The following is a 14,498-nucleotide window of genomic DNA, read 5'->3' on the forward strand; positions in this document are numbered from 1 at the left end:
ACCTGGTCCGGTTTATAAACCTGGTCGGGTTCCTGTGGAGCTGCAGCACCAGGCTGCTGGCGGTGAAGAGGTTAACACAGTGACAGTCTGGAACACCAGCCTGAACTTGAAGGCAGTTATTGCGTAAAACAACAGTGTCCAACTTTTACTAAAGGCTTCCAGATGTGGAATGAGTCTCTGCTGAGACGAGGATCCAAACTCTGCACACAGTCTTATACACAACCACTGATCCGGGTCCTGGAGCTGGACCGGTCCAGAGACTCTGCAGTGATACAGAGAGTCAACATGTGACCACTTCATATCTGATGAGTCTGAATCATTTCTGTCCTGTGGGTTTTTTGGTTGGGGGGGGGGGGGGTCCTGTAAAACCACTATGAATGTGTGTGTGTGTGTGTGTGTGTGTGTGTGTGTGTGTGTGTGTGGACTGGGGCTGGGTCGTGCTGCTCCCTCGGCTCTCGGCTCCTGGTTCCTGGTTCCTGGCTGTGGGCTCCGGGCTCCGGGCTGTGGGAGGATCCAGGATCAGTGCCAGCTGGTGACAGAGGCTCCACTGACACACAACAGCAGCAGCAGCAGCCGCGAGACACGCAGGAAGAAAAGTAACACACTCCAACTGTCTTCGACATGCCTCAGGTAAGAGTCCGCACGCTGGTCTTTACAGAACCGGACCGAAAGCGGATCTGAGTTCAGCAACGACGAGCTTTTAAAGTCCCATCGAGTTTTCTGGGGGAAAAAAAAGTGTTTTTTCTTCTGCGGAGTGATTCGGCTCCAGACCGAACAACTTCCTCAATTATTCTTTAGAGCGGGACAAGTCGGGCGGCGGTTTCCCAACGACCAGAGAAAGTTTTCTGAGCGGGACCTGAGACCCGGAGAGGTCCACATGAACCGCGGGAGTTCCTCTCAGCAGACGCGGGAGCCGTTCGCGGCCCAGCCTCGGCGCTCAGGTCTGTCGTGCTGCCAGCGGCCCCTCCCTGAGAACCAGTAACTGTGGTAGTCAGTCCTGACACACCTTTACAGGTCTCCTGGTGCTACCTGAGCCCACCACTTACCTGTCACAGGATCACATTATTACAGCTTTAATGTGGCTGTAATATATGAACAGAGTCAGTGACCCGGGGCAGGTCCAGTCCTGTGTGAGGGGCCCAGCTGGAGCGGGGACAGAGGTCCACCTGAGTGACTCTTTATTTCAGGGCCTTTCTCATCGTGCTGCGTTCAAGCTCCTATCCTGTTTAGAATCTGGAGGGAGGGGGGCTCACTGTGGGCTGCCAGCAGGGGCCTGTGCCACCTCTGGTCCCCACGTTATCTGGTCTCTGTCCTCACAGGACGAGTCCACACCAGTACGCCACGGTCCTGCAGAGACAACTGGGCTCCTGTGCAGCCGGCCGTCCTCTCTGTCCCTCTGTGGGACCGTCCCGGACCGAACTGTAGAGGTTCAGACTGACAGAGCTGGATCTGGGTGTGGTGCTGGCCTCTGGCTTTAACTGTTTACACTGAAACTAGAGCACTGCTTCTGTAATAAAGGTAAAGAAGCTCATATACAGACATACACAGAACAAGTAATAAAGTGAAGCCTCAGTGTTTTAATGGGACGTCAGTTTTTCAAGCACAATATTATCTGTGTAACACATTCGTTAACATAACGAGGTGTAACTCCAGGACTCGGTCTGCTCGCTGTGGGAGGGTTGTAGTCGAGGTGACGAGGGCCTGCAGCAGCTTGTGGTGCATCAGTCAGAGAGGGTGTGGTTTTGACAAAGCCGTTGGTCCACATGTATTGAATAACTGTAGCAAGACCGGAGTGAGTTCCTGTGTGAAGCCGCTCTGATCCACATCACAGGTGGACGGCTTCTGTCAGACACAGTTCTGCAATCAAACCTGACATTCAACAAGTTTTGCTGAAGAACTAAAAAGTGTTTGACCGTCTGTGAACGAGCCACATGATGACGCCACAGGAACAGTCCTCTGCTGTTTCCGTGGTTGTTGTCAAAGTGTTGGCCCCTAGGGGGCGTCGGTCAATAACAGCATGGACAGAGAAGAGAGAAATCCTTTTGTAACCTCAGTGGAAAGTTCATGTTGAAGCTGTTTGTGTTTTGAATGAACAGACTGTGTATTTGTATTTCTTATATTTGTTTCAATAAATCAAATCAGTGTTGACAGGAGCTGATCAAAGATGGCGGCTAGGTTATCAATACAACATAAAGGCGCATTAACACGCGGTTTTTCTTTTTTATAATGTTGTTTATATTGTGTTTTAACTAAAAAATACATTGATGCTTTACATAAGTTTTTTGTTTTTAATCTCACTATTTCATCTCTTTAACATCCAAACTGAATAAATCACTGTGTGATGAACTCGCTCTGCACTGACCTTTAGTCCTCAGCTGTTGTTTCCGTCTCCTCGTCATCGTTCCCAGCTGCAGCGAAGCGTCTGTCCTCCACCTGCTCATCAGTCTCACACCGAACACACTGGAGCATTTAGCAGCTAAAGAGCCGGATATTTCCCTCAGTAGCTGGTGGAGACCAAACACGGAGCTCAAAGACATGAATCATCGTGTTGCTCTGTAGCTGCTGGGAGTTTGAATATCCAACTGTTTGCTGACAGGTTCATAATAAACTTCATAATGTGATGCCATGGTCACAGGTTGTCGTGTTGCTCCTACAGCTGTAACACTGAATCCTGAGCACGACTAAACAGCAGTTAAAGAATTAGGCATTCAACATGAGATTTAAAGGTCATTCTTAATCTTGACTAAAACTAATCTCATCAGAGCTTTTGATCGTATCACATGGTCTTCCTCAGCAGCTGGAGGTTGAACTGTTCAATTTTTAGAAGCACTTTCTTTACGACTTATCCCTTTAGGCTAATAGATCAGAAACATCTACCACAAGATCTGACTGGATCCATTTTGTGATCCGTGATTGAAAGCTCCACATCGGTTACTAAATGGCCCTTGTGGTAGATTGTCATCTCAGCTCTAAAACTTGTAAACAACAGTTTTTACAGGCTTTAAAAAGCCCAGGGCCAAATGGTGAAGGGCAGATCACGGCTGGGTCTCCAGACATCAGCTGCTGCGGAGCTGAAGCTAAAGGGGATGTTCACAAACAAAAAAACATTCACACCTTATTCAAACAGAACTTACCTGCCATTGATCTAACAGCCTGCAGCTGTGAGACTTCACTAAATGTGAGGGATAACTTCAGTCTAACTTCATCCTCTCTGTGGTTTCAGGGCTCTGAAGTTACATAAACATCAACAGTCCACCTCTTCCCTCCTCTCTCACACCTGTGACGATGCAGGTGATGAGTCACCTCACAGGAAGCCCTGAAAACACTGAGGGTCAGCTCTCTGACCTTAAAGCTGTAATAACTGATTCCACCTCAAGCTAATGTTAGCCTAAACAAGCTAATGTTAACTTAAACAAAATAAAGCTAGCCTAAACAAGCTAATGTTAACTTAAACTAAATAATGTTAGCCTAAACAAGCTAACGTTAACCTAAACACAATAACGTTAGCCTAAACAACCTAATCTTAACTAAACAAGCTAATGTTAGCCTAAACAACCTAGCGTTAACCTAAACAAAATAACGTTAGCCTAAACAAGCTAACATTAACCTAAACAAAATAACGTTAGCCAAAACAAGCTAACGTTAACCTAACCAAAATAACGTTAGCCTAAACAACCTAATCTTAACTAAACAAGCTAATGTTAGCCTAAACAACCTAGCGTTAACTTAAACAAAATAATGTTAGCCTAAACAAGCTAATGTTAACCTAAACAAAATAATGTTAGCCTAAACAAGCTAACGTTAGCCTCTGTGACTGTTGTGTGTGGAGCGTTGCTACAACAGATGTTTCTGTCACAGTTCACAAACTGTAACAGAAACATCTCAGGACGTGAACGTGGCTTCCTCCAGCGAGTCCCTGATGACCCGCGTCGAATACTAAAAATCTCCACTCGCCAGTCTGAGGGTGTTTTTTTTTGTTTGTTTTTTTGCCAATTAACATAAAAACCTTTTCTGCTCACATGGCAAACTCCAGTGTTTCCTCTCTTTCAGCTCTGTGTTTGGTCTCCACCAGCTCCTGAGGGAAATATCTGCCTCTTTACATTATAATTATAAAATATTTTTGTATTTTTCCCTGCTCATTGGCCAAAAGCTGCATTTGTTGTCTCTGCAGAGGCAGAGGTGGAGCTTTGGGCTGAAGAGCCAATAGCAAAGGCTGATAGAGATGAAAGTGGTATTAGATATTGGTCTGATCATGTGTTTCCTCCTGTCTTTTTTCCTTTCTTGCTCCATCTTCACCTTCCTCGTCCTTTCCCCAGTATTCAGACCTGGAGACGGCCATTAACACACTGGTCACCCAGTTCCACTCTGCTTCAGCTGACAATGGTCCAACGCTGAAGACTGATGAATTCAAAGGCCTTCTGTCCTCCCAGATGCCTAACCTGGTCAAGGTAAAACTGCCTCCATGTGCTTCACCCCTGCTGACTGCAGCAGCTTGGTGTGACAGCACACCTCACCTCATACAGACAGTCAGAAACATGCTCTCTCTCTCTCTCTCTCTCTATATATATATATATATATATATATATGTGTGTGTGTGTGTGTGTATATATCAGTCCCTCCAGGATTTCACTGGCTTTTTTGGGGATTGTTGCAACTAAAATACCTGATTTTGCGGCAGCATTTCCTAAAGATTTGTGATGCAAGTTGCAATGTTTTTAGATGGGTTTTTTTGTAATTAAATACCAGCTCTACACCTGTGGTTCAGTGTTGTAGGGGTACAAAACAATTTAATCCACTTTCGTGCAAAACATTGTTGAATGTCTTTGTCTTTAACAGTGATGTTTGTTGGTAAATGTGAGACGTTCATGTCACATGTCTCAAGCTTCAAAACCTGAAACAAGGAAGTGAGTTTGGTGACGTACATCAAGGTTCTGTGCAGGGACTGGTGTGATTGGTTCAACTCGAGGGAAACTATGATGATTTTTTATCAAATTTATGGAAAAATTTGTGGAAAATTTGCAAAAGTTGCAGTGATTGGATAAAAATGCAAAGACGCGGAGAATTCACAGGGATTGGTTGAATTTTCGTTAATTATTGCGATCGCAACATCACAACTTTCTGGAGGGACTGATATTATATATACTGATACCACTTTCCCATTCACAGGAATAACTCACTGTATATATATATATACATAAAATATACACTTGTCAGTTTATTAGGGACACCCAACTAAATCTACAGAAATGGATTTGGTATTTCTGCACCAGATCACATTCCTGTACATGTGGATTGTGGATTATATAGAAAGGTCAAAGGTCACGCTGCTGGTGTGAAAACTGTCTTCTTCTGTGTCTGTCGTCTGAATGCTGTCTCTCTCTTTGTCTTCGTTTGGTCAGCGTCACTGTGTCCCCCTCTTTGCAGAGTACTGTGTCATAACTTCCTGAAAAACAAGAACTTCATTTTCATCTTCCACGTGTTGTGCTGTTGTGTTCCCGCAGGGGATCGGAACAGACCAGGGGCTGGGTGAGATCATGAGGAAGATGGGTGTTGGCGACGGGGAGGGCATCTCTTTCAAGCATTTCTGGAACCTGATCCAGTCAGTAGCCACCTCGCAGCACAGCCTCCTCAGCAGCAACAAGGGCTCCTCATGCAACTGCATCCTCCTGTGAAGAGGAGGCTCTCGGCCCAACACATCAGCGAGCTCTGAGTTTCCACCCAAACAGGGTGAAAGTATGTACATCACTCTCCTATCCAGGTGTCAGACAGAATACAAAGGTGCACACAGCAAGCTGTTCCCCACATTTAAGACTGAAACATTACAGGTGTAAACGCTGCCGTCTCATCTGCCTGTGTCCTGTCCAGCATCCTCTGCACCAGTTAAACTTCAGGCCAGTTTGCATCTCTCACATTGTCCAGGTCGACACACAGTTTGAAAACTCCATTTAGAACCAGCTCACAATAAAAATATTCAAACATCTGTTGGTAGCATCTACTGATCATGAATGAAGTTATTTTATAAGTTCCTGTCCCTGGACCGGACGGTCTGTGGCCGGCATGTTATTACCCACGCTAAGCTAAGGTTAGCTGTCCGTTCTGCTGTTAGTTAGAAACACCCTGATTTTGGTCTGTCACCCTCAGCTCCTCAAACGTCCTCCCCGACGTACAGTGAGGTTTCAACCCTCAGCTGTGAGCTGGGAGGAGGTACGAGGAGGGGAGGTGCTATCAACAAAATCAGGAGGGGGGGGGGCAGCAAGTCTCTGTGACGCAGCCAAACAAAGACACAGCTTCAGCATCAAACTGACACGACTTCACACTCTGAAGGCTCCAGGTCTCACGGCGTCAGTCTGTTTGTCTGAGGCCTGAATTTAACTGGTGCTGAAGGTCGCTGGACGTTTTTCACAGTCAGAGTCATTCACACAGTCACTCTCCATTATTTGCTCTGATGTGGTCTCATATTTGTTCATCTCATTTAGTTTAGTTTGCGTCAGCGGGATAAACGACCCGCTGTCGCTCGAAGCTTCACAGGACGTGATGCGATACAACATCAGTCACTGGTTTAGAAAGAGCAGGCTGCCAGGGCGTCCATGTCTTCCTCACAGAGGTCATCTCACTAGTTAACCACTTCAATGCAAAGCCTATCGTTTATATACAGTAATAGCGTGTATGTGCTCTGATGATACAAAGTGATGTGCCTTCAACAAAACAACTGCAGCTCGAACATGAACGATTTCTTCTCTCATCGGTGCAGAACTGACCGCAGGATAAATTCTCTGTACGACAGTTTACACAGTAACTTCCACTAAAAAAACCTCGTCTGAATATTCACCTATATGATACTAATCATCTCCTTTTGACTTCACGTGCATCAGTAACAAAACACACAATTATAGTTTGGATTTTTCTAAATGTTTAATCAGTTTCTTCTGGAGACAGAAACATCCGTGTGCTTTATAGCCCCTTTATATGTTTGTACTAGTGATGCTTCATCCTCAGTGATTCTGCATTTTCTATGTATTTATATTTTGTAATTCTCTGTATTCTGACCTTTGTGACACCATAAGAAAAATGATGTAATAAACATAAAAAAAAAAATCACCAACACTGCATGTGTTATGGTTTAATCATTTATTAGGTTAATAGGAAAAAAGTGTGAATTATCTGCTGTTTTATTGCTTTCATTTAGGACTTTATCGAGATCATGAAGCAGTAGAATGAACTATGCAGCATTTTATTGCAGCTTTATATCAGCGTAAGGTAGAACACATCATCTGTGTGACGACATCTCATTACACCGACATTATGGATTCAAATCCTCGTGGAGAGATGGCGTACATCCTCTCTTGAGTTTCTTTCCCTCAGGCGTACCTCGAAAGAACTCCAGATAGGACGAGAACACGTACTTATTCATGATTTTGACCCTCCCAAAGATGTCCAGCTCCGTTTGCTCGTCGTGGTCGACTCCGTTCATCATCTGCTTCGATTTGATGTACAGGGCGTTTTCCTTCGCAATAACCTGATCTAACCAGATCTGTCTCTCCTGCGGAGCCATCTCGTAGTTGTCGACGGTGCAGCCGTAGAATCCTCGCCGAAGACGTTCGGGCCAGGGTTGGTTGGTAACCATGGGGTGGTCATCTCCGACGAACGCCGTGCACAGTGAACTGTCGGTCCCCCGTGAGCGGCCTACCTCACAGCCGATGACGCTCATGAGAAAAAGCGAGAAGGTTCTGAAGTTGCGCACAGATGCTGAAAACACGGCGGCCATGAAGTATTGACCCCACCTCTCACAGTTGTAATTACACTCCTGGAACTGGAAGGTCTGTCGACAAAAGTCATTGAATTTGGACGGTTTGAGACCCTGGCTCAGGTCCTGCAGGGAGGACTCGCCCCACTGCTCCACGAAGCTCTGACGGAAATGTTCGACCTCAGCTTGGTTTTCAGTGCTCATGAACTTCCCCATCAGACTTACACTAAGATTTGCCCGGTGCACTTTGTAGATGCATTCATTGAGAACGTAGTAAAGGTCTGATACGACTTCCTCTCTGGCGTTGTATCGTATCTCCACAAGTAGATCCTGAATGTTCACAATATGCTTGAAGACAATGTTGTCTCCTCCTGGTCCTGGTTCTGTGAGCCAAACTGCTTTCACGTGTCTTTGGTCGCTGTCGTAATCAGGAGCACGTCTTCTTTCGTTCTCCTCAAAGAACAGGCTCCACGTCAGCCCCTCCAGGCAGTCTATAGACGGGTACTTCTTACGCAGCTCCATCGGAACAAACATTTGTGGGTGACTTGGCCAATCCAGTGTCTGAAGATACAGAGCTTTTCCTTTATAACCAGGGAGCTCTGGCCCTGCGCAGCCAAGTCCCTCTTTGGTGCGCAGGTCCCCTGTTTGGTCCAGTTCAGCAGTGATTCTTCTTCTGTGGTCATGGGCCGTCCAGACTCCATCAGCTCCGGTCATCATCGCTCCATCAGAGCTGACGGACAGGAAGGAGGTGTACAGGTGCAGCTTTGTCTCCACGCCGACGGACCGGAGACCTCGTAGCAGCTGCAGCATAAAGTGAGGGTCATTCCCAAGGTTGCAACTGATGAGGCTGATGGAGCCGAGAGGACCGGAGGAGAGTTCGGTTTCTAAGGTTGACACCAGTCTGACAAGTTCCTCCGGGCCGAGTCCCGCCAGCTGGACTGTTCCATCAGTGCCTGTGCCGCCGTGACCAACCAGCACGACATCATGACCTCTAGTAGAGAAGAAACGCCTTCCTCTGAGAAGATGCAGCGCCCCCTTCTGGTACCTCAGCAGAGTGGATACGCTGGGATGCCTCTCATACAGGTGCGTGGCTGACTCAGTCACAGCAGGGTCCTCTTCCATTATAACTATAGTCTCGTGGCTGGATGCAGCGTCACGTTCTCTAAGGGTCATGTGCTGTTGGTTGGACATCGTCTCTGTCTCAGCTGTGTCATCATGGCTGACTCTAAAACCATCTGAAAGAGTCAAATAAACTGGAAAGACGTCCTCAATGAGACCAGTACCTCTGACACAACCCGTCTGATTCTCAGGACCCGGGGAATCAAACACAGAACTCCAGCGGTCAGAGATTCTCTGACACGGCGTCTTCAACGTGGAAATCAGAGGTCGTGTAAACGACAGATCTACAGTGTCACTGACTGCATCTCCAGCATCAAGGAGGGAGGGGTCAGACCTCGGTGGAGTCATCTGGAGACGGATCCTGGAAACAGAAAAGAGGCGGGAGAGTCACGAGTCACGGTTCATTAAAGTAGAATGAACTGTGTGTGCAGGACAATGTACAACATGGCTTCTCCTTTCCCACTTATTTTCAAAATAATAGTAATTTTACTAGAAATAAGTCAGAAAATTTGCAATATTAAGAGCTAAATGCTAATGTCAGCATGCTAACAGATGATCACAGTGTGTCAGGACTGTTTCATTACAACCATCCAGTGGTTGGTGAGACGTGTCGGTGTCGACCAGTGGGACGACGTTCCCTGTCCATGTGTTTATCTCGATGAGACTCGGTCTTGAACGTCGTCTCAGTCTGGAACCGGTGACACACATTCACAGAGCAGATGGTCCGTGTCTGACTTTACAGTTGTTGTTCTTTATAGTTATATTGATAGTCAGAGCTCATCAGACATGATGAGGCGTCTCACCTGTTTCCTACATCAGAGCTGAGTGGAGTCGGCCCGACACTCCAGTCTGTAATAAAACACACAACATGCTGATAATCATTAGCTCTGATCATGTGCTCCTGTGATGAGGTCACAGCAGCCACCGTCATAAACGACACTAACTAGGTTTGAACAGGTGAATTAGTGTAGCTTTGTTTTGAATGTCTTCTTAATTAATGATTTATTATTTAAATCATTATTTTATCTCATTTTACATCAATGTTTTTTATATTTTTCACTTTAGATCAATGATTTTAACATGTTTTATGTTCATTTAATGTCTTTTCTTTTCATGTGAAGCACTTGGTGCTAAATTTACCAAGTATGAAAGGTGCTATACAAATAAAGTTTATTTGTATTATTATTATTATTATTATTATTATTGTTATGTCTTGTCAGGGTTCTGAGTGTAAATAAATCAAGTGCTCCTTGCTCTTCCCCTCAAGTCCCCCCCCCCCCCTTTACCCCAAAACAGTGACAGAAAGTTGAAAGTGAAAACTTTCTGTCAAAATAGTAACAGCGTAAAAACTTAAAAAAGACATGAAGAAGAAATCTGCAGATTGACATTGAAAAACATCATAATACAAAACGATCAGAATGTGATGTCGCTGTTTGAGCCCAATGGGTTCCACTGTTTCATGTCTGATGGAGACGACCCAGCACAGTGACGGAGCTAAAGTCTTATTCTTCATCAAACACATTAAAACAGTGTCGGAGCTCTTTAAAAAGTGTGGAGGTCTCACCTGTGTCGACTCCTGCCGCCACACACACCTGAACGAACACATAAAATCCACAGACTGTCAACATGGCTGCGAGCTGCTGCGAGGACGTGAAGGTGTCTGTGAGTTCAGCCGAGCCGCTTCACATCTCAACACACATTTGTTTAGATAAGAATGAAAATGACGCGTTGGTCGTTATGAAGCAACCGGCTGTGAACATGATGTCTGTGGTTAAACGTGTAGATTAACCTGCTCTCTGAGGGCCTGTCACACTGCTCCACCTCTGTTACTACACCTGTGCAGTCTAATGCAGGTGAGGATACGCTTCATGTTCTTGACTGTGGTTCAACTTTCTCCTCAAGTAAATAAATAATAACGATTTAAAAAAGAATCATTAAATGTTCTTGTTTAAACTGAATCTAAATGTCTGAGGCCAGTTCCACAAAAACGCCTTAAGTTAAGATTTTCCTTGAAATAAAAACAGTTGCTCAAAACAACCTTAAGACTTTTCCTCAAGCTTTCCTGAAAAAGTCACTTAAGTATTTAAGGTTTTCTCCTGATCTTATTCTTACACTTAAGGAATCACTTTGAGTCACTTGCACTGATGCACTAAAGACCTTAGTGACCAAACTAAGGAAGAAACTAAAGGCACCTGCGACTGTCTTCACTGTAACATGAGTGTTCCTAGTAGCAGCAAATCAACAGTCTCCATGGAAACAGTAGAATTTTACTGCTGTAAAATGTCCTCCACTGCTGCAAATACCTCAATATTTTTATCAATATTTTTTTTTTTCAACCAACTTAAAGTTTTAATTATTTGGACAGTATTTCAATTATATTTAACAAACTAAAACAACACACTAAGGTTCCAACAACAACAGCTTCCTGGAATTAAACTCTTGGGTTGTTATTGAGCAATATTTCCCTTTTGGGTAAAGGTGGAAATAGTGGGAAATTGAAGTTGACTTCCCTTAAATTTAAGTTACATTAATGTAAATTAGGGATTTGAAAGCGATCCGATTGTGTTAATCTAACTTGTTAAATTTATTTGAGGAAACTTAATTAATTTGTATTTTACCAATTGAAGCAATTTTTTAAAGTTGGTCCAACACTTCTCTTTTGTCAGTGGACTGGGACCGTGGTGAAGCTGTAGCAGAGCCAGGCTTCACTCTGTGGGGTACCGACCCAGACCCAGCAGTGGGCCGGTCTGAGCCGGTTTCTACTGGAGCCTGTGGTCTGACAAAGACTCATAATGTCACCTGACGCCTGCTGCTGATGTCATGTGTCTCCAGGTGATGATGGTCTTGTGCAGCCACCATGAAGCAAGCGACAGACGGCGTCATTCTTCTCTCGGGATACAATCAGTGCTCAACACCAACCTTCATGTTTGACGCTGGGCGGCGTGTGGCCCGTTAGCACACGGCTGTTTCCAGGTCACTGCTAATCCTCTCCAATCTTCTTTTCTCCTCATTAGCCATCTTACCCACTCCTTTCCCTGCTGCGCTCACCATGAAGCTGCCTACGACTAATTCTGTACTCGTCTAATTTTACATGCCACAGGTCGGACCTGAGCTTCGGTGGCTGGTGAAATTACTGCAGAAGTCTAAAGTGTTTGGACGTGACAGGCAGGCAGACGCTTTGATTCACAGAAGACCTGTGGGATGAAGCTGGATGGAGAATAAATAGAGGTGATTTTAAGAAGAGCCAAGAATGGACTGAGTCAGCCAGTAAAATCCTCTGTGTGCCCAAAGTTAATGAGTGTGGTTGGACTTGACTCTGCAGCAACAGCTGGTTCAGACGTGGAGCGGCAAGAACGGACGAGATCACCTCAGAAGATTCTTCATATCAGCGCAGAGATCAAGGACAACATCAGGACACCAACAGGTAAACACACAGATCACACACTGAGGACTAAAGAGCAGACGTCGCCTCCCTCCTCATGTATGACAGTATCACACATGCTCAGACCTGAGACTTCATATTTTCACAACAGAGTCAAAGAACCGAGAGGAAATGTTGTGCTGGTGTTGAGCTGAAGTGTGAGCAGGTTTTTAAACCTTCTGTGGTTTACAGTGAACGTGTAATCAGAGCCACGGTTGGCTCAGAGAGGCTGAGGAGATTAAACAGAACTGCAGGTTCATTCTTGTTTTATTAGTGATGTACACAACATGTAATTCAGGATTATAGTCACATGAAGATGATGTATAACACAGATTTAATTCAGATATATGACAGATATTATACAGATAAGTTACATACACCTGGGCCAAATACATTTAACCCTCACATCCTGTTGATATTTCTGCCTTCACAGTAAGAGCTCCCTCTTAATCAGTGTCTTTAGTGAATCCTGTAGAAAGTATAAACGTGACATTCATACAGCGAGAGAGTATTCTTTAGGTTTTCATCACAGGTCTGTCTGCTGCCATGACCTCAGCTCAGGTAGCTTCACGAATTCATCTTCACTCAAGGTCCACTTACTAACACCTTCCAGATGTCTCGACCACGTCTCATGATGACAAACTTCTGACAGGTTAAAGCTGTGCATCAGATATACGTCATCATCCCTGACAGGTGAACTGCTGAAAAATGGTATGTAGCCTGTAAAACGGGAAGCATTGCATTGTGGGATATTATTAGCACATAGCACGAAACGTGTTACAAAGTATCAAGGTGAGACTGGTCTGTGGTTCGGGGTCAGTCCACCTCGGGCCGGGCTGTAATGCGCGGGTCCCGCCTGTAGGTGGAGCCTGGAGCCCTGGAGCCTCAGAGGGGAGGAGGCTCCCGGGCTTTGTTGTTACAGCAGAGGCTCACCCTCGGTCAGCGTTTTCTCCTCACCGGCTCACGTTTCTTCTGTCCAGGTTTCACCGGAGCACGGTCCGGACCTCAGAGCTCAGCCCGGGAAAACAAGAGGAGAAGCAGCCGAGAGGACGCGCGGCGGGAAAGCAGCAACACGTAAGACCGTAAGCTTTTAACCGTCTGACTTTTTCTGTGCGAGCTGGAGGAGTGTTGGTGGACGGCTCGGTTCAGTTTGACGGCGTCCTGTTGCACAAAGGAGGGCGAGCAGAACCCACGACCCCAGACCCAGACCCGGACCCGGACCCGGGACCACCGAGGAGGTCCGAGGGTCCGAGGAGCCGGACTTCACAGCCACCACGTGTCTCATCAGGCGGACTGTTACCTGCCCCTGACCTGCAACCTGATGTTACCTCCACACACACACACACACACACACACACACACACACACACACACACACACACACACACACACACACACACACAGATGATTCAAACATGTCTGTGTAACAGTGGCTGCAGGTCCCTCCGTTAAACTGAGAACATTTATTAAAAAGTGCTGCACAATAACAATAAAGAATGAAACTAGAACTAAACTAGAGTCACCTCCTCGTGGTCGTATCCCTCCTCCACTCAGACTAGTTCCAGGTCACATCCCTGTCTATCCAGAGCCAGAGAAAATTTTGTCATAATTGCTGTGTAAAAGTCTTGAGTTATGGCTTTCTGAGGTCACCATGACCTTTGACCTTTGACCACCAAAGTCTAATCAGTTCATCCTTGAGTCCAAATGGACATTTGTGCAAAATTTGAAGGGATTCCCTCGAAGAGTTCTGGAGATATTGTGTTCACAAGGCCAAAAATCATGTTTCCTGAAGTCACTGTGACTTTGACCTTTGACCTTTAGCCACCAAAATCTAATCAGGTTGTTCTTGAGTTCAAGTGAACGTTTGCACCAAATTTGGAGAGGTTCCTTCAAGTCGTTACTGAGATATTACATTCACAAGGCCAAAACTGTTTTTGTGAGGTCACCACGCCCCTTGACCTTTGACCCCCAAAATCTAATCAGTTCATCCTTGAGTCCAAGTGAATGTTTGTGACAAATTTGAAGAAGTTCCGTCAAGGCGTTACTGAGATATCGTGTCCACGAGACGGACGGACGGACAACATGAAAACAACATGGCGTGGAGGCATAAAAACCATGGCAGCAACCAAAGGTAACACTTAATGACACTGTGTGTGTGTGTGTGTGTGTGTGTGTGTGTGTGTGTCTCAGATCCAGTGATGGTCTGCTGTAGGA

General features: G+C 45.5%; 2 protein-coding genes across 2 annotated transcripts; one reads left to right on the top strand and one right to left on the bottom strand.

Annotated features, from left to right (window-relative positions):
* Positions 1-520: 520 nt before the first annotated feature.
* s100a14 (S100 calcium binding protein A14) lies at positions 521-7,104 on the top strand. Its single transcript, XM_022757410.1, has 3 exons — positions 521-630; positions 4,317-4,448; positions 5,502-7,104. The coding sequence occupies exons 1-3, from the start codon at positions 622-624 to the stop codon at positions 5,670-5,672; spliced, it is 312 nt and encodes a 103-aa protein (XP_022613131.1). The 5' UTR covers positions 521-621; the 3' UTR covers positions 5,673-7,104.
* Positions 7,105-7,285: 181 nt separating this feature from the next.
* Positions 7,286-10,508, bottom strand: LOC111230585. The gene is made up of 3 exons (XM_022757369.1): positions 10,428-10,508; positions 9,667-9,712; positions 7,286-9,224 (listed from the first exon to the last, which is right to left on the bottom strand). The coding sequence occupies exons 1-3, from the start codon at positions 10,489-10,491 to the stop codon at positions 7,301-7,303; spliced, it is 2,034 nt and encodes a 677-aa protein (XP_022613090.1). The 5' UTR covers positions 10,492-10,508; the 3' UTR covers positions 7,286-7,300.
* Positions 10,509-14,498: the final 3,990 nt, after the last annotated feature.

Source organism: Seriola dumerili, unplaced genomic scaffold (assembly GCF_002260705.1).
Source record: "Seriola dumerili isolate Sdu_G_001 unplaced genomic scaffold, Sdu_1.0 BDQW01000273.1, whole genome shotgun sequence".
Taxonomy (NCBI): domain Eukaryota; kingdom Metazoa; phylum Chordata; class Actinopteri; order Carangiformes; family Carangidae; genus Seriola; species Seriola dumerili.

What these genes read in the sequence shown, in the direction of transcription:
- s100a14 (XM_022757410.1), top strand. An exon ending in AGATGCCTAACCTGGTCAAG is followed by an intron (nt 4,449 to 5,501) that starts GTAAAACTGCCT and finishes GTGTTCCCGCAG; the next exon opens with GGGATCGGAACAGACCAGGG.
- LOC111230585 (XM_022757369.1), bottom strand. Translation starts at nt 10,491, where the DNA reads ATGTTGACAGTCTGTGGATTTTATGTGTTCGTTCAGGTGTGTGTGGCG. An exon ending in GGCGGCAGGAGTCGACACAG is followed by an intron (nt 9,713 to 10,427) that starts GTGAGACCTCCA and finishes GTTTTATTACAG; the next exon opens with ACTGGAGTGTCGGGCCGACT. An exon ending in AGCTCTGATGTAGGAAACAG is followed by an intron (nt 9,225 to 9,666) that starts GTGAGACGCCTC and finishes TTCTGTTTCCAG; the next exon opens with GATCCGTCTCCAGATGACTC.